Source organism: Molothrus aeneus, chromosome 4, assembly GCF_037042795.1.
Source record: "Molothrus aeneus isolate 106 chromosome 4, BPBGC_Maene_1.0, whole genome shotgun sequence".
Lineage (NCBI taxonomy): Eukaryota > Metazoa > Chordata > Aves > Passeriformes > Icteridae > Molothrus > Molothrus aeneus.
This window is the reverse complement of record NC_089649.1, coordinates 37,465,634-37,490,647: the sequence shown is the minus strand read 5'-3', so window position 1 is coordinate 37,490,647 and position 25,014 is coordinate 37,465,634. Positions and strand designations below refer to the sequence as shown.

Sequence of the window (25,014 nt, the reverse complement as noted above, 5' to 3'; positions counted from 1 at the left end):
ACGTTATGAATTTACAAGGCCCATTTGTCTCACAGTTTCTGTAAACTGTGTCTGATCTTGCAAGACTTGCTTCAGAATGTGTCACTAAGAAAATTGGAATCAATCACTCATCTTTTTTTACTCAGGTTACCACTGGGTTGCAAAGACTGACAATTATAACAGACAGATTATGGGTTTTGTTTCTCCTTTAAGTAGTAATTTCTTTTAGTACTAGATACTTTCCTTCAGTATTGATACTGTTTCTCCATCATAGAAAAGTCTGAGAGAAAAAATCCTGTATAGCTTTTATTCCCAAATGATATCTTTATTTTTATCTGGCTCATGTAACGTTTTCTCCAAGGTCAGTCTGAGCAGCTGGATTTGCCCCTGGTAAAAGTACTTCATTAGATCATGAAGTGTCTGAAAAATATTTCAGTAGAAATGTCTTCTCTTTTTAAAGGATTTATTTTACCGAATGATTTCTCAGCAGCTAGAAGAGCTGCTTTTTTATCTTAAAAAGGGAACAAATGAAAATGCACATATGAAATAATCCCTTCTACAATTCTATGCCTTACACCAGGGCAGCCTATAGGCATGTGGGATAATTTTAGTTTTATTCTGCTTGAATAAGATACAAAGAAATGTCAACCAGATATGTACTTATTTCTGTGGCCTGTCTCTCCACAAAGAAATGTTTTTCTTTCATATGCTAGAGCTTGTTGTCTTTCTTTTTAAAGTCTCTCTTTTACCTCACAGCATTCCTTTACTCATAAATTACAATTACAACTTTATGTGACATTTAATATCCCTGAATTTTCAAAGAATGTTGAAAAGACTAAGTTACAAAGAAAAAATACTATGAAAAGCAGCATAGGTAAGGTATAAAACACTTTCTTACCTCATAATTTTAATTTGATGTTTATTTTTAAATTAAACAGTGGCCCTTTTTTTCCCCCTTCTGATTTATGGAGGCTTTTTAGTCTTTCTATGCAATCATGCTCCTGTCTTCTGGATTGTTAAAGAAAATTCCCTCTGTACTACATGATTATTTGCACAATTTCTTACCCCCCAGTCTCTAATTTGGAGATTGTACAAGTGGAAAGATGGGTATGCAGGCTGCAGCAGTATAAATTAATGCATTACAGAAAAGTGCAGTGTGTACATTTTTCCTTTTCCTACAACAGCACAAAGACAACATAGGAAAGATAAAATAACTGGAGCATATTTCTCATGTGCCAGGGAATTCTCAGGTCTATACCTGAACGACAGAAATTATGGACACACTAGGCCAACTTCTGGTCTGTGCCAGAAGGTGTAGAATCATACTGCTTCTCTCCTTTCCATTCCAGCAGCACAAAAATTATCAGCTGCTGAGGCTATGGTTTTTATTCTGCAGATGGGGGACTCAAACTATTGTGTCTATCTGAAGAGAGACATGACACACAGCTACAAAGATCAGCATACTTGTAGTCGTCAGCTCCTGACCAATGCAGGATAAAAGGGCAGTAGGAACTGCACAACTGCTGCTGACATACAGAAACTAGAATAAAAGTGATAGCTGAACACCTATAGGCTTCAGCAAGAATAGTAGGTTTGAGAGATGTGCTAGAGTGCTGAGCTGAAATGTTATTTTTTTTCCAAAATTCAGGCTAAGAAGAATAACCCTATAACTCCCCAGGGAGAGATTCCTTCAGAATGACTTTGAGGGCAGTGCAAGGGGCAGACACTTTTCAAAGCAGCTCAGAAGTACATTGAATAAAATCCTGCCTTCTTGGAGCTCCAACAAAAATTTAGCCTTGAAATGAATCACAGCTCATTTCTGAAGCTAATATATTTAGTGCATAATGTAGAAGAATTTGTTCTAACCTCAAGCCAAAGGCAGAATCCCTAGCTCTGTCATATCTTCCCCCTGCTATGTTGCTGGGAATTTAGGACACAATTCAAATGTCTGTCATGCTCTTAAGAGCAGTAATGTGCAGGCAGCCTGTCCTGGAGGCAAATTGACGGGATGCCCAACAGAAGAGTAGTGAATAACCCTAGTCAACATGACTGTAGTTCTTGCTTCAATTGGAGACCTAAAGAACTGATGGGTTTGGACCTGTACCTTACTAAAAATTAAAGAAATGAGAATGGAATTTAGATAAATCACTGGGATTTAAAAAAAAAATGTAGTTGAACTAATCTCTTTTGCAAAAAAGCCAGATACTCCGCTCAGTTCTTTCACATGCTGAACATGTGTCTGTTTATTGAACATGAGGAAAAGAGCTGGGTTTTAATACACCTGTAGGTATTTTAAAATGACACAAGGGAAGCACAGCCTTCCTGTAATGAAAAAGAATGAGTAGAAAAATTTACCGGATATATTAATATTCAGGTGGATCAGAAGTTAGCTCATGGCTTGGAAAGGTGTGCTAAAGCAGGATAGACAAAGCAAATAAAACTGTGTCAGCAGATATGATAAAGGAATTATGTTGGAATTGCCATGACAATGACAGTTCAAAGGTGAAGAGTCTCTAAAGGTACAGGGGAGCTGCTTGCCTTGAATAACATGTTTCTGTAATGGTGTAGTCCTTGGAGTCCTTGGAAGCAGGAGAAGAGATTTAACAATTTAACACTTCAACAATTCTTCAAAACAAACTTGTTGGTTGTTCACTCTTTTGTCTATGAGATAATGGGTTTTTAATGCCTACCACTGATACTGAATTAGCTAAAATAAAATCTTCCTACTTTTAGCATGCAACTGATATAAACATCTTGGTTCCAATAAATTCTATAGAGTAATGTGGACTGATGTGGGTTAAATGGGACTCTATGTATTTAAGGCAGGCCTTATTCCTATACTTTCAAAACTGAATGAGTGAAAAGTTGATATTTGTTATTAATGGTAGTGCAAAAAAATACAAAGATAGTCTAATTCTTTCTTTCAGGAATCTCATACAAGTGTTGAAAACAACTTGTCAACACTGTTTCTGAAAAGATAATTTTTTCTGGGAAAGATGAGTCAGACCAAGAGAAATTTTGGGTTTTCTTTCAAGACACTGTAGTTGCCCTTGATACTTAGAAATATTTCAGTAGGATCACATCATTTTTTCCTGAAATTTTTCTGGAACCTGTAATTGAAAATGCTGAAAATTTTCACTCTAGCTAAACAATTTTCTGTGCTGTCTAAAGCCCAAAGTTACTATGTCTGTCTTGTCAACCATCTGCCAGTTTTTTCATAGATTACATCAACTAAATAAAATACCACTTAAATTCAATTTTATTTGATGTCCAGTTATTCAAAATCTTTCAACAACTGTTCCAGACACAAGTCCTGAGAACTAATTTTCATCAATACCCTGTCTCTTCCACCTTCTCCCTTTGTTAGTGTGACAGAATTTTACTTGCATTTTGTCACACTTATCACCAGCTCGGTTTCAGAAAACATAATTTTCTAAAATAATATTTCTGCAGACCAAATCCAAGTTTCCCAATTGTTTCAGGCCTTCTTCCCTTCTAGTAAATTATAAATGTTCCCTAGTTTGTCATATTCTTCTGAGGCAGAGCTCTTAGTCTGCTATTATATGCTTCATTAGCTAATTACCTGGAATGACTTCAGGCTCCTGAAAATTACTTGTCTCTTTAAGAGAACTGTGCACAAAGGCTACAGTGCCAGGCATTCATACAGTTCTTGAGTTTTCCTGAGAAATACTCCCCCTGGAAGCGTTCTCCTCCTGGGATGATGTCTTTTTCAAATAATTACCAACAATTTACTGCCTGCTTTTGCATTTTAAATGTGCAAGACCTCAGACTTTGGGTTAATAGAGTATTAATGTAACCTAACCAGCCCTATAACTCCTGAGCACTGCTGTTCAAACATAACAAGGTTATTTTTTCTATCCTTTCTTTGTAGTTCCATGAGGATACCATTTAGATTTTGTATAATTAGTAATGCCTTTATAGAATCAAGTAAGAGTGAGTACTGCACAGTAGCCAGACAAAATGAAATACATTGCTAACTGCTCTCCTCTTCAGCCACAAAAGCTGGTGTTTGTCCTTTAAAACACAATTTAACAACTTTTCTTCCCTTCCCAGTCTTCATACTTTCATGCCCTGCAAACCCAAACCCTAGTGCACTGTGTTTCAGTGACAGAAACCTTTATTAGTCCACTTGATTTAGTTTAGGTTGGGCTGGTCCTGAAGACCATGCTAGATTATAGCCTCCATTGTTTTCAGCACTTCATGTAGAATAACAATTTCACTTTTTGCACTAGTGAGCTGCACCCTCATATCCTACCTAGGCTAGTGACTGACTGTCCTTTTCTCAACAATAAAATTTATCCACTCAGAATTCCCTATGTAACACTGTACTTCCCAGCCACTGGTAATAAAAATATCTGGTAGCAATTCATAGAAGTCACCAATACAACCTCATAGTCAAAAAAAAAAGATTCTGGTTTAATGAGAGGCTAAATATCATGCTGGGTTGCAGTTAATCCCTTATAGGCCCTAAAGAGAAATCTCTTGCTCTTTATGACTGCTACATATTTCAGTGCAGTTCCTACAAGTTCCTACAGGTAGCCACGCATCCATTCAGAATAAAGCCTTCATATTTCAAGACACACTTTACTGCTCCATTTGCACAGTGATAATCATGAAATGGTTATCAACTTCTCATATTTTTTATCTCATAGACCATTTGGAAAATACAAACAGTGTATTTCTAATCTTCAAAAGCAGACCAGTATCAGCAACAGGCATTTAGACTTTTAGTTAAATTTATGTTACTGAATGGCATTTTTTTTAATTGTTTTAAAGATAATGCACATTTGTTAATCAGGTAGCAAGTATGCAAGAATCAAAAGCTCAGGTGGACTTCAGGTTTAGTATTTCTAGAACAGGACAGGGACAGTTATTACAATTAATCAGCAGAGGTCCCAAAATTAGCTTCCCAGGGGACTGTATTTTAGGCTCATTGCATACATAACACCACATACCTAAACTCTAATAGTATAAATACTACACTGTGGTAACCACTGGTTGTTTTAAGGAGTGATTTCTATAAAAATGTCTTTTTCCCCTTATGCACAATGCACACAGTGAGCATTCTGAGTGTTAAGCAGTGTACTATGTAGCAGGTCCTCTTCATAAAATTAATTGAAAAAATACATTTTCTTTTGATTTCATTCAAGCTGATTTAATTTAACATACTAGTGGAAACATTATACTATTTTAAATTTAATTGGTATAACAGAAGCGCACATCTCCATTAAGTTCTCTATATTTTAAGATACTTTTAATTTATGCCTCTGACCTTGAGTTACAAAACTGAAGTTACATTTTTGAATGCCAACACTGTATTTGGGCATTTAAAATGTAAACATGACAAAAACTAATTACTACAGCAGCATTTTGAATATGCTGTTATTATTTGTACTATATTGCATTATAGAAGAATTAGTGGGCAGAGTAGAAAATCAAAATTAAAAGCATGCATTAGAGATGAATGAACCTGATTTAGAGAAACAAATTTTGACACTGCAGTTGTTTCTTGCCAGTTCAATGGGTTTTACTCAGGGAATATCACTTCTGGCCATAATCTACATGCTTCAAGTGGTAATCTGCTTTACACACAACTGCTTTTTGTCTGAAATCATGAAAAGTTTGATAAGATATATACTTCTGATTTTTCACAGTTTATGGCATTTAATAGTGAATTTTAACTGTGTTTATGGAATATTATGCAATTGATAAAAAAAGCAAGTATTTTATTGATATATGCTTGTAGTGGCTTGAGCAATGTCTGATCTTAATTACTTGTTTAAAAAGATATGGTGGTCTCATTTTTATCATATTTATCCAGCCTCAAAAAAAGTGCCAAGTAAATCAACATTCAGCCTGAGTTCCTGTGAATACACTCTATAAAGGTTCTCCCCAAAAGAAACATCAAGAACTTAGAAGGAAGAACAAGTGTTGAAATAATTTTTTTCATTTATCAACACTAATTCTTAGCTCCTAGTTTCATTCAACATAGATCAGAAATGATGAAATTATCTCAGTTTTCAGGTCAGCAGATGAGGTCACTGAATGCCATTTATAGGTGTATTCAAAGAGTAACAAGTCATTGAATATAATCGAGTAAGATTTGTGCCCACACAGTAAAAAGGTTCATTTTTTGCTGAAACTCAAAATGTCAGTAATTTTGTCCAGACAGTTACTCTGAGAAGGTTCTGAACAATATACTTTAAACAATAATTTGTTACTGAAGGTTAAAATAATTTCTGGTTCTCAACAGCTTATTAGTATTGGATGAAAGCATAAAGGAAATATTGCAATGAAGCTGAAAGCTATATAAATCAGAGGAAAAAATTCTCCTTTTACCTTCTGGTTCCTTCTAATATATGTGGCTTAAACTTGAATGAAAATATGAAGCTTTTTTTTTTCAGTTGTAATAACCAGATAAAATTTATTTAGAAAGAAAATTAGAATTAAATGCCTGGGAAAGTTAACAGATCACATATTCAGAAGAAATAGGAATATTTTCCCCAATGATATCCTATGCAAACATTTATCTGAGATAGGGAAATAGAAAGAAAAAGTACTGGTCTGTTGCAAAGTCTGGGCCTTGATTAGTATTAGTCTTTTGCTGTTATAGCTAATCTTATACACATGCATGAGGCATGGATAAGTGCAGGAGTCTGAATATTAAAACTGAGTGCTTAATATCATTATATGTCACAGTCAGTTAATATGAGATTATAATCAATTGCTTTTCCATGCCTTGTTCCAGTTTGGGAGAACAGCAGTTTTTCAATTCAACTAATACTACTGCAGAATTTTGAATTCATCGTTGTCTTTGAACAATTTGCACTTAACCATTCAAATTGACATAAATCCATAAGCATAACTTTGACAATCCACATTTCACCTCAAGGAGGAAGAGATCTGAGTGTCTATTTTATCCTTCATGGGTTGAGGAGAAAAAGATGTTCCCAAGCACCAAAGTTATTTGGATGTTTAGCGAATTTAAATGCTTTTGTTGAATCCATTAATAGACCATATAATTATAAGTATTTAAAAGAGTTTCATAAGACATCTGTTTTGTCTCTTCCAATTCAATGTGGTATAAAATGGCAGATAAAAATTTGTGATCAACAGGTACAAGCAGACCCTCTGTATTACTTCCTTTGTATAACATTTATTAAAATATTTTAATTTGATATGTTACTGCTTTTCAAAGCTTGCAGCAGACTTAATTTGGGTTTTTTCTTTGTTTTAGTTGGATACACAATGAATGATCTCATTTTTGAGTGGCAAGAAAAGGGAGCGGTTCAAGTAGCAGAAGGTCTCACTCTGCCACAGTTTCTGCTGAAAGAAGAAAAGGATTTATGTTACTGCACCAAGCATTACAACACAGGTAATAAAGTGATTACAACTGAAAAGATATTTAACATTTTTTGTTATAATAAATGTCACAGTTGGGGTAGATTTTAAATATTCTCACAGAATTCAGAAGAGGGTTAAAATATACTGGTGCTTTGTGCAAGGTAATGCAGCTTTAATAACTGGCAAACAAACTAAAAGAAGACTGAAGACTGAACAAACTTTAATTTTAGGTACCTTAAGAAAATACAGAGTTGAAATAATTCAGAAACTGTTTAGTCAGGGGCTTTACTTTTTCAGTAGGTGCCGTGACCATATTTACAATGTGGGATCTGAAGAACTACTGAAATCCAGAGGTCCACATGCAGTGCACTAATCATAGCCTGGCTCAGTCAGGAAAAAGGGACACAGGGCTGCCAAGCCAAGTTATCCCTGCCCTAGTTCATACAGCAAGGGAATGAGCTGAAAGGATTCTTGGTGTGCAATGGCCAGATGTACAAACTATTCATGAGCATGCAGTGACAGGACAAGGGTGAATGGATTCAAACTGAAAGAGAGTAGGTGTTGATATCAGGAAGGAATTCTTTATTATGGGGGTGGTGAGGCACTGGCACAGGGTGCCCAGCGAAGTTGTGGCTGCCCCATCCCTGAAAGTGTTCAAGGCCAGGTTGGATGGGGCTCTGAGCAACCTGATCTAGTGAAAGGTGTCCCTGCCCATGGCAGGGGAGTTGGAGCTAGGTGATCTTTAGGGTCTATCAACTCAAGCTATTCTATAAAACTGAATTGAGGCCTTTGTTGAACTGAGATATTTAGCTCATCTCTGGGATTATTTGAAAAAAGGAGGGGATTAACATAAATAATACAGTTATTATGGTTTTAGTTTTAATTGTGAAAAACTATTTTAATTACTGAACAATCACAAGCACAATAATCCTGAAGAGCAAAGCCTAAGAATGCACAGTTGGTGTATTCTCTTAAAAAAAAACAAGCTAAAACTCTTCCATTCTAATCCATATATCTTTTAATTTTTACTCCCCAGTATGATTAAACATGTCTTAAAATTTAAGATTAGAATGATTCATATGGATTCTGCTGAAATGTCAGGGAGAGAAAAATTGAATAAGTGGTGTCTGTAAGGAATGTCCTGCTATGATCAAAATTAAGGAGGAGTGCTTTCCAGCACTGAGTTTTATCACAACTGCAGTGCTGCCCTAAGAGAAAGGAAGGTTCTCTCAATTTCCATTTAGAGGAGGAAGATACTGATAGAGATATTTTGAAGTGTTCTCTAGAATAAATTGGAAATACTTAATATGCACTTTTTTTATACAAATACTAATATCTGGATGATCCTTGAAAACCTTCTAAAATTTGTGATACATATCCTATAGCAGAGTAATTTTTTCACCCAGACATTTCTTTGTTAATGATAAGATAGAAATTCCTTTTTTCCTTTCTACCATAATCCTTATGACAAATAAGAAGGTTTCATTTTCATTATTTCTAGTCTCCTTTGAGATATACAGGCAACTTAGCCTTTCTCTTTAGGATTCTCCTGCTTTTGTGCCATTTTAATGAGTGTCTGTAATTGCATTCTATACCCTGTATATGGTATTAACTAATGAGAAATCATGGTATACAGTATTCTTCTCTTTTTTCTCAAGTTCTTTTGCATAACATGCTGCATCAAAAATCTCTGAGAAATTAAGACATTACTATGATGCTTAACCCCATACTGAATGGAAACTTGGTTTCAAATCTCAGAATTTCTAGCGATTTCCAAACTCTCCATCCAAAGCTGAGTTGTACTCTTACTCATTTGTCTGAGAACTTACATTATAATCATCTGAGTTTAAACCTTGTGATCTTGACTAAAATTTCATTTTTTCAATATTTTGAAGGCACTACGTTTTTCTTCACAACCTCTGTTTCAAGCCTATTTAACTTGGTATCAATTTTTATCTAAGGAAAAGTAGGAAAATATGCCATGCCTAGGTACTTTATGTTAGGTTATATGGGTTCAACTTATATGTACTGTTTTTTCACTGTGGCCCTAAGCTGAGTGGAGAAGCAGGAGCAACAGATGTTTTTAACTGCATATGAGGCCTCATGGTTCTGAAGATGTAGCTACAAGTGTGCTTGTGTCTGCAATTCTGTCATATTTAGGAGAGGAGGGGTTTACTGCAATAAGTCCAGAGGACAGGGTGGCCAATCAGCAGCCTGTTGTATTCTGTATTGCTTTGGCCAAACTGCATTTCTGTGGCCAAACATGTTCTAAGATGTGAGTGCAACCCACAGGCCTGGAAAGATGAAGATCATGCCTGTACTGAGAAAGTAATTTGAACATTTAACTTGTCCACAAAAAAATCAAGGCATTTGATAACACAGAAACCTTGGAAGCCTGGATGCAGTTAGAGGATGGGAATGTTAAAAGACATCAGCAAAAGATAAAGCAATTGCACAGCTGTGGGACCTGCCTGTGATGGGCAGGGGGAAAAAATACGATGCTGATGCTGAGCAGCAGGTGGAAAGGTATGTCCTCACCAGAGGAAGCAGCTGAGTGGCCTGCTCTCAGTTACAGCACCAAAATTACAGGTACAGAACTTTGTCAGGGCAAATCAGAAAGAAAAGGTGGTTTTACCCAAAAAGGACTACATTTATTGTGAGAGTCTCCTCTTTGAGATAACAGTATTTTGTCCAAAGTATGATTTTTTTATTCAAATCTTCAGTATGAAGCAAATTTAATCAGATTAGCAAAGTTTGGTTTCTAGGAGAATAAGAATTCCTTTCATTTCTTTGTTAAAACCATTATTATTAACATTTGTAGGCTAAAACCCCGTAAACATTATATTAAAATACAACAACTATTTTCACTATGTTACTTGGATACATGACCCATACTGTGCTTTCTTAAGGCTTTTGCAATGAGATACTGCAGGCAGATATGACCTTAGGGTACTCCACAAGAACCAAAATTTACAAAAAGCAATTTTTAAAACATGATGTGAAGTCTGTTTCTCTGGCCTATGACAGATTAGATAAAATGAATTCTTACAATAAAGCTAAGCAACTGCAGCTGGTATGCAGTAAGTGACCAAAGAAGAGTTTTCAAATTAAATTTAGTAACAACACAGAATGGAAAGCTCTTCTGAGACATCATTTAAAACTGAAAAAATCCCAAAATTCTCCCTGTGAAGCAAATTAGCATGAAGCTTCAGGACAGTATGTGGAAATTCATCAGTGTATGTCTCATCAGTGTTTCATGCTCAATTGAAAATGGTTCACTGTAACCAGAGTTCAAAAAATAAACTAAATATATGTCTAGATACAGAGACATACCAGTTTCAGCAACAGTACAGCAAAATGGTTCATCAAATCTTGTGTTCTGAAGTGACACAGCAATATTTCTGACAATTTTCATGTTTTGCATCCACAGACATATCCATAGTGACCAATTTGGAAAGTGAAGTAGAATCATAACAACCAGAAAAATCACACATGAACCATTTACATTACAAGGATAGTCTTGCTTTGCCACATTCCTATGTGACATTAATTTCTTCCCTGGGCTGTTATGCAACACCTAAATGTTATTTCAAACACAGCTGCAGAAAGCCCAATATACATTAGCATGAATAGATACATAATGGCATTGGCTAACAGGCATAAATGAGTCTTGGCTTTACTCCTGCATCATGGATAATGCTTTGCACCCACATTGGAGTGATGCTGCTCAGAACTGGCATAGGTCTAATAATGCCTTTTGCATCAAAGAATGGGTGTAGTGGTCCTGGAAACAGCAGAGCTATCATAGCTGCACTCAGCACCAGATCTGATAGATTCTGTGTATAACCATTTCTGATAATTGCAATCTTGATGAGCAGCATGTTTCCCTAGCTCCATGCTTCCCATCTGACTTCCTAATATGCACATCCCAAACACAATTCTTTCTCATGATCCCATTTGTTCCCCCATCATCAAAAAAGGTGCTTAACACCTGTAGATTGTGATCCTTCTAAGTCTCACCTTCAACCATCTTGCTGCCAGCTGGATGACAGTGATTAAAGAAGACATAACTTCAATATCTCACTCTGAGAACAACTTAAAACCTTGCTTGTGTTGACAAACACCTAAACCACTCTTTCTGAGACTATAGGAGTGCTTTTTAAGACATGACTTTTTAACTCCCTCGGGTTTTTTTTTTCCTAGAGCATTTCTCCAAAAAGGAGGTTTGTACTTTTTACCCAGGAGATAGTCTATGGGTGTGAAATCTCTGAAGCTGCTCATTCCTTCACTGAAAAAGCAGAAATTATAAACACTTTGTAAAACAGAGCCTATGGCAGGCTGAGGATGTGACCATGCCTAGGCACACAAAATGGCACTGTCTGACTCCAACAAGGCATTTTTCTCAAGGGCAAAGAGGCCACAATTGTCAACCCTGCACTGCTCAAAATTTGAGCATTCTACTTGAAAGATTCATTGAATAAAAATTCATCATCTGTCCTGAAGTGGAAACATTACATCTAGATGTCTCTTTAGTTTATACTTCTCCCCTCTTTGCCCCAGCTAACACAGTGCAACACATGACAAGTCTTTCACATCACGAGACTTCTGTTCAACTTAATATCTCTCAGGCTCCCAAGCCTGGGAGACCTGCTGCCAGTCCACCCCCAGCTTGCATCAGGGCAGGGGTTTACTCTATCCTCATCACCCATCTGTGCGTTTGTCTGCTGGCTTCTCCAGCCTATGAAGGTCCTGCTCAATGCAGCTCGGTTCTCCTTTCTGAGGGACATGAGAACCACAAATGCAAATTTATCAAGATGAAAAAGAAATAGTTTTTCTTTTCCATATTTATTTTCAACTGTCTTTTACTGCAGTCATTATCAGCCTTACACCAATGTCAAGTTTACCACCTGCCTCAGTATTTTTTTCCAAAAAAAGCTATGTAAAGATACTTCCCTCCTGTCCAGGAATCTATGTAGTCAAAGACAGGTGACAGCCTCAGTACTGATTTCCCCCAATATACTGCTGATATCCACAGACTGGGACTTGAAACAAAGACTGAATGATAGTACATTTCTAGAGTCATTTAGTGAATCTTGGCTTTAGATACATAGACTAGTGCCATGTAAATGAAAATTTGTCTAGTTCTATGTGTTAGACACTGGAAAATCATAATTTCTTTTCAGGCTGTATGAAGATAGATATGGTGGTTTATCTATTTTATGATGATGAAAACATGAGTACTTTTATAAGCAGCTTTTATCAACAAAATATATTCAAATTGCAATTTATATTAAAGAGCAAATTGGAAAGTTTCTAGAGACTACACTTACCAAGTGTTTTTTTATTATCCTGACTTCTTCTTAGAAACGTATGAAAATTATTTCAGCTAAGTTTACTTATATGCGATCAGTTTTATAGGTAAAAATCTTTTGAAAAAATGAGCTTTGCATACACATAATTTATGAATTTTATTTTTTGTTTAAAAAATTTCATCAATGGAAGTCAGAGGAACAGAAAGCATTTAGCTGTATTTCATAATAAGTAATGTAGAGTTGGTCTCAAACAAAAGTATCACATTCTTGGAAGAATAAAAAAGGAAATGTCTTTACTGAAAAAGGTCAAATCAAGTGGACTGCTTTTCTTGTGGTGATCCTGATAATGACTCAAACAGGAGAGAAAGTAAAGGGGACAGTATTGCCTCACGGAAAAGTCAGTTTATATATATATATCATTCTCCTTTATCTTCTCTATGAAAATCATCTGCTATTCTGACTGCAGTCTTGGCAACATAACATGCTGTTGCCAAGGGATGTTAATTGCAATCTTAATTTTAGCAGATGCAAAGAAAAAAGAAAACACTCAACAAAAGGCAAAAGGAAAGTGTTGGTGGTCTATGTGGTCCCTCTTATGGCAATACAGTTTATTTTCTCCCAAGACTGTCTATTTTCAACTAAGAGGTTTTTTCAGTTAGAAGATAAAATTGTCCTCAGAATTTCAACACTGACAACTTCAAACAAATCTTTTTTTTCACCAATCCATTTTGTCTGAATACAGCTGGAGCCAATAGCCACACTCTCACTAAAGGCAGTGACCTTTGCCAGGGTAATTCCATCCTGTGTACTAGATAAAACATTAGAGTTTGTATATGCAGGGCCTTTAATAAAAGTGTTGATTAATTACATGATGAATGATTTTGTCTCAGGACAATACTGATCAAGCTTTATCTGTCTGGGCCTTTAACACAGAGGTCTTTAAAGGACTGGCTTTCCACTAGCTAGCACACAGCTCAGGAGGAGACAAAAGCCAGAATCAGTATTAAGGAAGGGCTGGAAAAATTCAGCAAAGGGAAGGTCTGTGATGGCCTGCAGTAAGATCATATTTGCAATATCTATTATATGTCATGAGCTATCCTCGGTGTGTCTTGTCCTGCAACAGATATTTGTTTTGAGTAAATATTTGTCCTTGTACAGAGAGTAGACAGGAATACTCAAAGCATGGCAGTGACAACCATTTAGCAAGAATCTGTGAATCCAAGGTATTAAACTTTAGAAAGCAGTCACAGGCGTGAGATACAGTAGCCATGTTGCATCAATCTATACAAAATCAATTTCTTGAATACACCTATTGTTTCATTTTGGAGGAAGAGTCTTTAACTTTTGTCTTGAGAAGAAAGAACTATCATTACTTTTATCTCTATAGAGAAAAGACTGTCAGCTGGCTTTTACAATATGTTATTTTTTCCACATAAGGTGACAAAATCTGGTTTTTACATGTCTAAAAACATGTCTGGTTTTTACATGTTAAACACAGTAGAGGTTTAGAATAACACCAAGAAGGAAATCCTCTGTCTAACACAATTTTCAAACTCATTTTGAATTTAGGATCTCTGTCAGGATATAGGGAATAGAGGAATTGAGGTGCTTAAGAAATGGCTTTTCAGAAGACAGACAAGTAGGATAAGCTCTCTATTGTATTAAGAGATGTAAATCTAAGTTAGCCATTTAGGTTGAGCATATCTTAGCCACTGAAGTAGTCTTACTCTCCCCTTCTCCTTGCCTGCTGTCTCTCAGTTTTTTCTCTAATTTCATGCTAAGCCTTGTCTCTAGCTGTTTTTTCAAGAGGAAAAATGAAGTGTTGTTGCAAAGGAACAGAACCAGGACAGAACATCATCATAGTTCAATTGCCCCAGGATTCTGTTAGCAAATCTCCATAGCTGGCAATATTTTGATTGCTAGACTGGCTGCTTGTTGGCTATCAGTCACTGGTAAAATCAGGATTGTATAGTCTACATCCATACTGACAGATGTGTTGGAATCAGAATATGAAAAATTTTCTTCCCAGATCCAAGACACATATTCTGCAGAATGAAGATTTATTCCGATTTGCTTAACTCTGTTCAATTTTGCTTAGCTTTAAAACATCTATATTCACCAAACATAAGTTTCTTATTTTAAGTAAATAGATTCATGTAATTTCATTAAGCTGTATAGTCTTTCAGCCACAGTCCTCTCTATATCCATAAGACAGTCCACAGTAAATAATTTATTAGCATTATCAATGACTTACAAAGTCAGACTACCATTTACTACTATGTAAAGCATCAAGGATCTTCAGCAGATAACTCTTCCTTCTGCATGGATTAACAGTTGAATTCCACATGCTTAGTTATTTTCTCATTCGTTTATGCTTATTCATTTCATATTTTATTATACTATTAATTTTTAATTTTATAGTAATTTAATAATTGTTACTCCTTTCTTAATTATTTCTCAGGCACACTATTTCCTTGACTCAGAATTCTGAAGTAGTTCTCCGTTATTAAAACTTTCTGTATAGCTTCAGAAACAGCTACTCAGCCTTCGTGGGAATCATAACATGTTTATGACATTGTAGGGGTACAGAAAGAAAATCTTTCCCCAAAGACACCTTAAGGGCTGCTAAAAGGAAACAAATACTTTTAACTCCTACCAACTTTTACCTCTGGGACAGTTTGTGACAGATGAAACAATAAAAGAAGACTCTTTATGGCTTGAATTTACAACTTATGTTTGATTTTTCTTGCACATTCCCCACTACTGACAGTACCTTTTAATGACACAAGCATACTGCTGCCTGCATAGCCCATTTTTTAAACAGCACATACCACAATCAGAGGAGGCTATGTAGTGTGAAGATGACCTGCAGTAAAAAAATGCTCTTCTTGGGTTGGCCATGGAAGAAACAACAAAAATAGTGTTTGATCTAGATACTGACTCCAAAGAAAAGCAATTTATGCTTTCTGGGGAAAAGAAAAATCATATAGACTGACTACAATTTTATTTTTCCACTACACTAATGTTTTCAGCATGGACATTGCATGGAATTCTTGCCAGTTCAGCAGCTCTAACGTTGTTACCAAAGAATATGGGTAAAAGATAAAAATGCACCATCACATGCATATACTCCACTATATGTGCTTCACATGCCTAGGTGCAATGCTCTTCGAGTCAGCACTTTTGGGGCCTTTCATGCACTTAAATCCCTGGTTAGGCTAGACTTACAAACAATGTAACCTCAATTAAAGAAAAAATATTTATTTTGGGAAGCCCTGCATAGTTTTTCTTTCCTTTACTTTACAAAAACCCCTTTTATGGATTGTGTGCACACTTATAATTAGCTTTAATCTGAAACTACCATCACATTTTAATTTGTTGCTCAGCCTCAGCAAAGCCACAATACCAGAAGGGATTCCTGTTCTCCTGCTAGGCACTCTCTGGAACATTCACAGTGCATATCAAAATAAACTGGATCTTACCTTTCATGTACTGCAAATGAATTTCTAGACCAATGCTCTTAGTTGCTTGTCTATCTCACTCTCCAGCTGAGATGAGTTTATGGGTATCTCTCTTCTGATCCATTCAAGCATCCAGTCAAATAGATCAAACCACAGAAAACATGCTTTGAGTTTGAAATGGAATACAGGAAGAGAAAGGAGGCCCACAGCTGGATGCTGCCTCAGGTGGGAAAAAACAGCACAGCCTCTGCTGGCTGGAGCTCACATCTGCTAGTGCAAGTGTTTTCTTTTTTCACTCAGCTTCATTAGCCAGGTTTATGCAGGTGGTTCTGATTTCAGTCAGGAAGGGCAAAGGCTAACATCAACTCTTTCACACTTAGACCAGCAACTGCTGCAAGTGAAGTGCTGAGACTGCCATGTGCAGCCTTTCTCCAACACTCGGTGGTGGAGCAGAGAAGGGTAGCTGGGTAGCCACCAGTCTTCCTGAGGAGATGCTATATATTAATTTTTCAGTGCTGTACTGGAAGAGAGGAACACAGTAGGCTTGACTAGGAAACATTGGAAGTATGCCTGGCAAGCCCATCAACTCTCTCGGTCTAAGACAAAGGCAGGACTCTAGATCACACATGTTGTGGAGCTAAACAATGGTATTTTTCTACTTTGAGACAGATTTCACTTTCTTTTTTTTCTTTTTTCAATTTTTTGTTTGGTCTTGGTATTACAGATTTTGAGGGCTTTTTTCCTTGGCCAGTATATTTACAAAAATACTAAACCAAGCAAAAAATGCTTTTGTATAATTCCTCTGACACATCATTTAGTTCTAGTTCTGGCCTCTTCATTAACCCCACTTTTTCTCTCCTTCCCTGTGGTACAATATATGCCATTTGCACTTCTTTCATTACAAATCTCTTTATTTTTCTTAGGAGTATGTTGCTTACAATTATTCTTCTCTTCTTCCTAAGTTCAATTGGATCTGTCAAATTTGCAATCACAGAAAATAATCCATATTAGAACTACTATACTATTTGCTGTTCACTGTTTAGGACCACAGAATTTTTGTGCTGAGTGGTCTATAATAGTTCAAATCAAATGGAGTCCTCAGGAAAGAAACTCAGATCTCTCATCCCACATTTCTGTGGATGGGAAAAAAACAGCATACAAACAGTAGCTATTGTTTATTGACACTTCATATATGCATATGCATATATTATGCAGTCTGGTGCTCCTAGCTTGATTTGAAAGGAGATTATAGGACCCTATAAGGAGAAAATATTGCATGCTGAACAATTCTTACTGATATGATGCCAAATAAAATGGCTTTGCTTAGACCTAAATTGGGCTGATGCATTTCTGTCCCTCCTCACCTTTCTGTGATGTATGAGACAGAGACTGCTGCTGTCCAAGGCTGCTGAATTAACAGAATGAATGACACAAAAAAAGAAATCCTCAGGGTAAGAACCAGTTTGAAGAATATGATTCCAACAAAGGCCAGTCAGTGCAGAACTTCTGGTTATGTGGGGTATACTGAACTGCTGAGTGAAACGCTAGATTGCGTTGGTATCCTTTTGAAGACCGTGGAAGAGAAATGTAGGGGAATATCTTGGCCTTTCCTCAACTAAACACCAAAATCCCATTCACTTTTTTAAGACAGGATTTCATCCCATGACTGGGGCAGAAATCAGTCATGAAGCTGTCGTAGCAGATGGTTGAGCCAGGATCTAGGACACAGATTTTGGGAGTGTAGATAGGATTCAGAAAATGCTGGCAATTAGGAATGGAACTAACAATTGAGCTTGCAGATATAAAACTCTTGAGATACAGAATGTAACCTTGAAATTAAACATCATAGCTAATGTCTTTCTAACTTTTTTTAGTGCCTCAGAAGAATAAAATTGTGGCATCATGGAAAAAATAGTGTCCTGTTAAAAGAACTGTTATGAAAATAATGAAGTTTAAAAGCATTTAATATCCCTAGAATAAAGAATATTTGTTTGACTTTATCTGAAGTTCATTTCTGTATGCCTAACACTATTGTCACAGCAAAAAACATAATATATTAGTATAGTATAAGCTTATAAATCCATGACATATTTTTTTTTAATCTGATAAATATCAAATCTCTATTAATATGGAAAAAATTTGTATAGAATGGCATTTTGGCAACTAGAAATTGATTAGGAGAATATCTATTAAAAATGTGTGGAAAACATAACCAAAGAGCTTCATAACACTTAAGAAATATATAACAATATAGCCTTCCTTATTAAATTTAGAATTAGGAAAAGTTTTCACTCAAAATAAGGAAGAAATTTGAGTTATGGGTATTTGTTGCTGTGAGAAACTGTTTTATGTATACACCACTTGCAGTAACAGCATTGCCTTCAGCACCATCCTTATGTGACTGATATGGCCATTGGGCAGAATCAAAAAATCTAATGAGGCTGGATCAAGATCTGTGAAATAATCTACAGCTTGCAGGGTGGAAAAAAAACTGAACCCCACAACAATCTGGCTAATCTAAAAATATGGATTTATGAAATTTTTATGAGCTACGAATAGATTATTTTTTCTGGTTTGAATAAGTCAGTAAAAGTTGCTTAATGTTTAGTACCTAGATAAAACAGGTCATTTAATCTCCTTCCTAAAGCTTCCTAATCTCTGGCCTTTCTAGTCTTCAGTCAGTGTTTGAATCTTGATAATTTCTCTTATGAGCTGAAACCGTTTGAATGGGGACACAGGGAGAGATTTAGCAGATCCTCCTATTGATACCCTAATGCCCATGCTGATATCACTATATTTTCCCAATTTTTAATAAAAATAAAATTAAGTTTAAAATTGAACCATGCATAAAAGAGATATTATACAATGGAGAAGCAAGCATTTTCCTTGCGCACAGAAATATTTCCAAATCATAAGTCACAAAAAAAGTGTGATCTTACAGAGGAAATTTCCTATTGTTAAAATGAATAATGGGGGTTTTTATAAGAAAATAAGAATTTCAGACCTTATCGAAGTCTTAATTTTTCAGATATTTTGCCCCTTTTCTTTCCAATGTGTACTCCTGTTATATTGGGGACTTTCTTTATTACAAGTCACTGTGGGTAATTGAAAACATAAATCTTTTTCTAGTGAACAAATATATTTGACATAACATAAATTCTTTAAGAGTGTTCACTAGAAGTTGACTGTAAAAGCATTATATTTCTCTTTAATATTTCCTCTTTGTTGTAAAAAGGGAAGTTCACATGTATTGAAGTCCGGTTCCACCTGGAGAGGCAGATGGGTTACTATCTCATCCAGATGTACATACCCAGCCTCTTGATCGTGATTCTCTCCTGGGTGTCATTTTGGATCAATATGGATGCAGCTCCAGCCAGAGTGGCTTTAGGCATAACTACTGTACTGACCATGACAACACAAAGCTCAGGTTCACGAGCATCTCTTCCAAAGGTAGGCTAAATTTCCTTTGTTTGTATTATATTAATCATAATGTTATTTGGCAAACACTTTCATTAAACCTTATGTGTTTTAATTTTAACATCCAACATTCCCAAACCAGATAAATAATTTTGAAATACGTAGGGGTGTTTTGATTCTCCAGTCAAATATATCCTATTTCTCCCCTGTCTCTACCATACAGCCAGCCACGTATCTAGTTAATTCCATAAACCTTAACAAGTAATGAAAACATTACTCAGTTTTATATAAACCCTGCTTAACAATTGACAGGCTGGTACTTTTTCACATCCCAGTATCTGGTGACATGCTAGAAGATATGATTGAAATTCTAAAGGCCATAGATTCTTACCATAGATTCTCACCATAGATTCTCAATTCTCTCAAAACTTCCTAAATTATGAATTAGCTCACTAGTTACAAACACATTTACATTAACATGTAGAAAAATGTGAACCTTAACAGCTCCAAACAATTACACAAAGTTATTCTCAACACAATGAAAATTACTTATATTTTATTTCTGTGATTATTTATTTCTGTTTTCTTAGTTGTAATTGCTTTATTTATTTTCAATTTCATTTTAAGGCTTACTCCTTGACCATCTTCATGTGCCATTGCAGCTAATAGAAATAAAATTTATACAATAAAAATAAACAAATTTCAATTCTGTATTAGTTTTAACATGATATTTTTGTCAAATTAACTTTTTTTTTAAGTAAAACAGATACCCCAACAGATTTGAGCATGCTTTGTGTCCCAAATATGTGAAGCTAGATGTATCTGAAGTTAGCATCAACAGATAAAACAGAATGCTCTAAAAACAAAAAACCAGCAATGTAAGAGGCTAACAGAGAGCTGTAGATTATTTTTTCATATTTTGAGGCCTGAAGTTAGCTGTTTGCTAATATAAAAAAGCTCTTGTAACTCTGCAAAGACAGAGTAGGTTCGGATCATGTCCTGCATCTGGTCTTGACAATACGGAATTGCAATGAGCTCTGACCTGTACCTGATTTTTAGTACTTTCACTGTGACAAAACTACAGGACTAATTTGAAACTATACATTTGATTTCCTGTGCCTATATTAGCAAAGAATGAACTCATCAGACCTACCTCCTTTACCTATCTCCTTTCTTCTACCTAATTTTTATTCCAGGAGCTTTCAGCCACATCCATTTTAATACAGGAATTCCAGCTGGTCCCACTACAAGCTATTTTTCAGTTCCTTAGTGTCATTCACAGATCTTAGTGGGACAAATGAAGGAAGAGCACATGTTTGAGGATTATTTCATTCATGATGTCATACACTATAAGGATCTGTTAATGATTTAAACACATTTTGTAAAAGAATACATTTTTTAAACAAAAACTCTATATTTATAGATTGAATTGTTTTTCTTATTACTGTCTAACATTCATGAAAAGTTTTTTTCAATAAAAGTATTGCTGGGATATGGAGATATTAATGCACTTCCTCCTGACATATGAAGTACTAAACTTTACATCTGTGGAACATTTTACCATGCTCAGGCTTCTCCTGTCTCCTCTCATAGGTGTCATACGTCAAAGCCATTGACATCTGGATGGCGGTGTGTCTGCTCTTTGTGTTTTCTGCCCTTCTGGAGTATGCAGCTGTAAACTTTGTGTCGAGGCAGCATAAAGAACTCCTGCGCTTCCGACGCAAGAGGAAGAAGAGCAAGGTAAAAGTAACAGTGTTCTCAGCTTTTTAAGGGTCTGACTGAGTTGTGCCGGGATGCAGGGTTAATTTGGTCAACACACTGCAGCTTGAAGTGGCAATAGAAATAAAATGGCAGCACAGCATAAAATTCACTTTAGGCAGAAGGTCACTACAAGGACTATGAATTGCATAAATCCAACTTGAATTCTCGGAAGAGGGATTAAGAGGGATTTAAATGAGGCACGGGCCATGTGGGAGCCATCTGCACAAGCATGAATTTCACTCTGTTGGAAGAGTTAGATTATACCTCCGTGAATGAAAGTTACTGGTATTTGAGGCAGTTTTTACTACTGTGAGATTCAACAAATGTTGTTTCCCCATTTCATTCTAATACTCAATTCAAAGCCTTAACAGCTGTGTTTCATGCAAATATTTTTTAATACACAAAGTACTAATTCAAATAACATTATTGGTAGAAGAACAAACATTTTACTTTAAAATGCTGGTAAGTTTGGGGTTTTTTTCTCCTGTCCAGTCATTTTGTTTTAGTTGTTCATATTATTGGTAAGAAACTTAATTATAGTAATAGTTATTAATATTTATATTAGAGCTGGAGCTAAACAGACTACCAGTAAAATAACTCACTACCAGCATGGAAAGCCAGACAGCTGAGGTTACAAGTTTGAATTCTGAAATCTGTAGTTAAGCAATAAGGAACATTTCTTACAATGTGTAACTCCTTCTTCAGATTTTACAAAGTGTAAGTAGTTTTCCAGTCTACTTATTAAATGAGCACACCCCCCCACCACCACCACCAATGTAATGCCTGTCACTATCAGTCACTATCTAGAATATTACTAGTGGATGAAAGTCTGACCATAGCTAAATGATTCAGTTCAGCCATTTTTCATTGCTGAAGGCTTAGTCTACTGCTTACATCAGCAGGAGAAGATATGTTACAAGTTTCCCTCTTGCTTAGAAATTCTGCACTGCTGTAAAGCCTACCTAATCAGTCTCTGTTAGTAAGACTCAGTGATAAAAGGCAGGCCAGACAGTCAGGTGAAAATGACATTTTCATACATTTGCCTGTCCCTGTGTGGTGAGTCCCAGACTTTTTCAGCTGAGCAGAGAAACTCATGTACTGTAGACTAGAGGATGATTCAGACTGCAAGTACCTGTGTTCAGCGTTTGATCCCGTGAAAAATGTGCTTCTTTCTTCCTGCTGACAGTAGCAGAAAAAACAGCACTTTTGTTACAAGGTGTTTTTTCTTGGAATATGGCAGCTCTCTGAAAGCTGTCCTAAAGTTTGGAATGGGAAGAATGGGGTGGGGCAGACAGGAATTACTGGATGGGGGTAGGTAAATCACAAGTGAATTATGTATCACATAGCTGTGGTAAGTGATATATTATGTCACTATACTTTTAGTCCATTCATCTTTCTCACCATGTATTATTGTTTCTTCTGGATCTCAAGCAAATTTACCAGTTTCAACTTCAGTGATATCTCTCGTAAATGCAGGTCAATTATTATGACCACAGGATTACGAACGGGCAGGAAGTATCTTCCTTCTTTAGAATCAAACCAAATTTCTTTTCAGCTCCCTCTTAGTAATACTCCAAATTCACCAAAGACACTCATTCAGCAATCACAGTCAATTAAATTTCAGCCTAGAGGTATGTGAAAGAGGAACCACAATATAAAAAGGACTTCTAAGAGTAAAAGGACTTTTAAAGAAAATAGGTTTGTGCTTGAATAACCACATTGGCTTAAGTGTTTTTCTGGATCATAATATTCTTGAATTCACACTTAAAAATCCTTATTTTAATTTTACACTTTGCTAGACAGTCTTTAGCTTCAGGTAGATTGCCTGCTAAATTCTCATAAAATTGCAGAGTTAGAATTAGAGACTTTGGAGTGCACAATAAAGTATCAAGTACTTTGCTTTGATTCTGAAGGATGGAGATGTTAATTTCAATGTTTTTCTCCACAATGTACTTCAGGTGAGGGTATTAAATATATTTGGGGGTATAGGGATTTCCCTTCTCCCTGTACCTATATGTTTCACTTGTTTCACCTATATGTATGAGACAAGCTTCTCAGTCTAAATTTACTTCAATATTCTTTGTTCTTGTACAAGGTTATGATTTTAGGAAAATAGTAATTTTTCAGAAAATATTAATTTAACTAAATGTTTTTTGACTCATTCTAATTCCATGTAGAGTTAGAGCTCCTGGACAGAGTTAACCATTGAGAATGCAGCTTCTCAAACTCTAGAGACAGCTCAGCTAATTGTTTCTCTCTTTCTCAATGTTTTATGAAACCTTTCCTTGCACAACATGTATATAGGACTTGAAACATTACAGCATGGAGATTTTATCTCTTAAAAAGAAATTTGGATCACATCCTAAACCCTCTGTTATACAAATTATACATGAGTCTTACAGATTGAAAACTGTAGTTAAAAACTTGCCTTCCTTACCACAAATGCTATTATTTATTCACCACAATTTATAACATAAAATGCAGGCCCTAGGATCATAACTCAAAGTAACTTGGTTTTTGTCTTTTTTAAAGTCAGTTACTAGAGCTCAAACTTACAAAGTTTTGTATGTTTGTTATTCCTTTGGACTAGGTCAAACAGCCACTGGCTCTCAGGGATTAGATTTTATTGACTTTGAAAACTGCCATGTATTAAGAAATGTTCATTTGACCATAAAGTCAAGAGGTGAAAAGAGTTTATGTAAAAAGGCTGCATGTAAACTTCAGTGGCTTCCGTCTTCCTTGGCAAAGAGAAAAACAATATTGTATTCAGTATTTATGTCCAAAACTTTTAGAGAAATAAAGCAGATAGGATAACTTATAAGACTTTTTCATTCTGTATGCTTACCATCTTGGAACATTTTCCTAAGCTCAGTTTTTTTTTACCAGGTGATGTCTAAGTGTTGAATACAGATTTTATTTTTTTTGCCACTGGCATTTTATCTACAAGGGTACAGCAAAACTTCTAGTGATTTGACATGTTGCAAAAGTGCAAAAAAATGTTTCATTTCAGGTATGTGTAGGGCAGCTGAAGAATTTCCAAAGTTTATTTTCTTTGTAATTAGTAAGATATGCTTGTTGCAAGAAATATTTTTACCAAGTAAAAAAGGTAAAAGCTCTATGATTGAATTTCAATGTCTTTGGGAGGTAAGTGGATCCATTTTGCTGACTTAAGTTAAGATCATTCATACCTAATTCATCCTAGCCAAAAAAAAAATTCCACAAGGTCCCTTGAAATCTATTCCAATTGTTTAAAAAGATTTTTTTTCTAATGTGTTTTTTTGGCCTGTCATAGCTTGTCTAGAAAAGACACAGAAACCAGATTGCTTCATTCCTTCATGTCACCATTTGCACATTTCCATTCAGTCTTTTCTATAAATATTCCCAGTAGACAAAATTTTTTGTTTTAGTTTGCATTGGGTTTGGGGATTTTGTTTTGTTTTGTTTTTTTCTCATTCACCTTCCCTGGAAATTCTCCTAATTAGTCCATATAATTCCTCAAAACTATGTTTGCAACATGATCAACATGAAACCTATTGCATAACAGTTGAAAGCAGCCAAAGGACCAAGTGAGCAAGTTATACAGTTTTTTACCCAATCTGGTTTACAATTTGCCTTTTAAACAACATCATGTTATTGACCCATATCATGATTTTGATCTTCTATATCTTCTGGGTCTTTTTCCAGAGAAACACCCTGCAGGGACATTGGCTTTCCAACTA

General features: G+C 35.7%; 1 protein-coding gene across 2 annotated transcripts in view; it reads left to right on the top strand.

Moving 5' to 3' along the window:
- Positions 1-25,014, top strand: part of GLRA3 (glycine receptor alpha 3) — an 85,924-nt gene that overhangs the window by 50,583 nt on the left and 10,327 nt on the right. For both annotated transcript variants that reach the window (XM_066548296.1, XM_066548295.1), the window contains exons 6-8: positions 7,238-7,375; positions 19,353-19,567; positions 21,128-21,274. In XM_066548296.1, the coding sequence (XP_066404393.1) occupies positions 7,238-7,375; positions 19,353-19,567; positions 21,128-21,274 (500 nt within the window). The remainder of the gene's footprint in view (positions 1-7,237; positions 7,376-19,352; positions 19,568-21,127; positions 21,275-25,014) is intronic.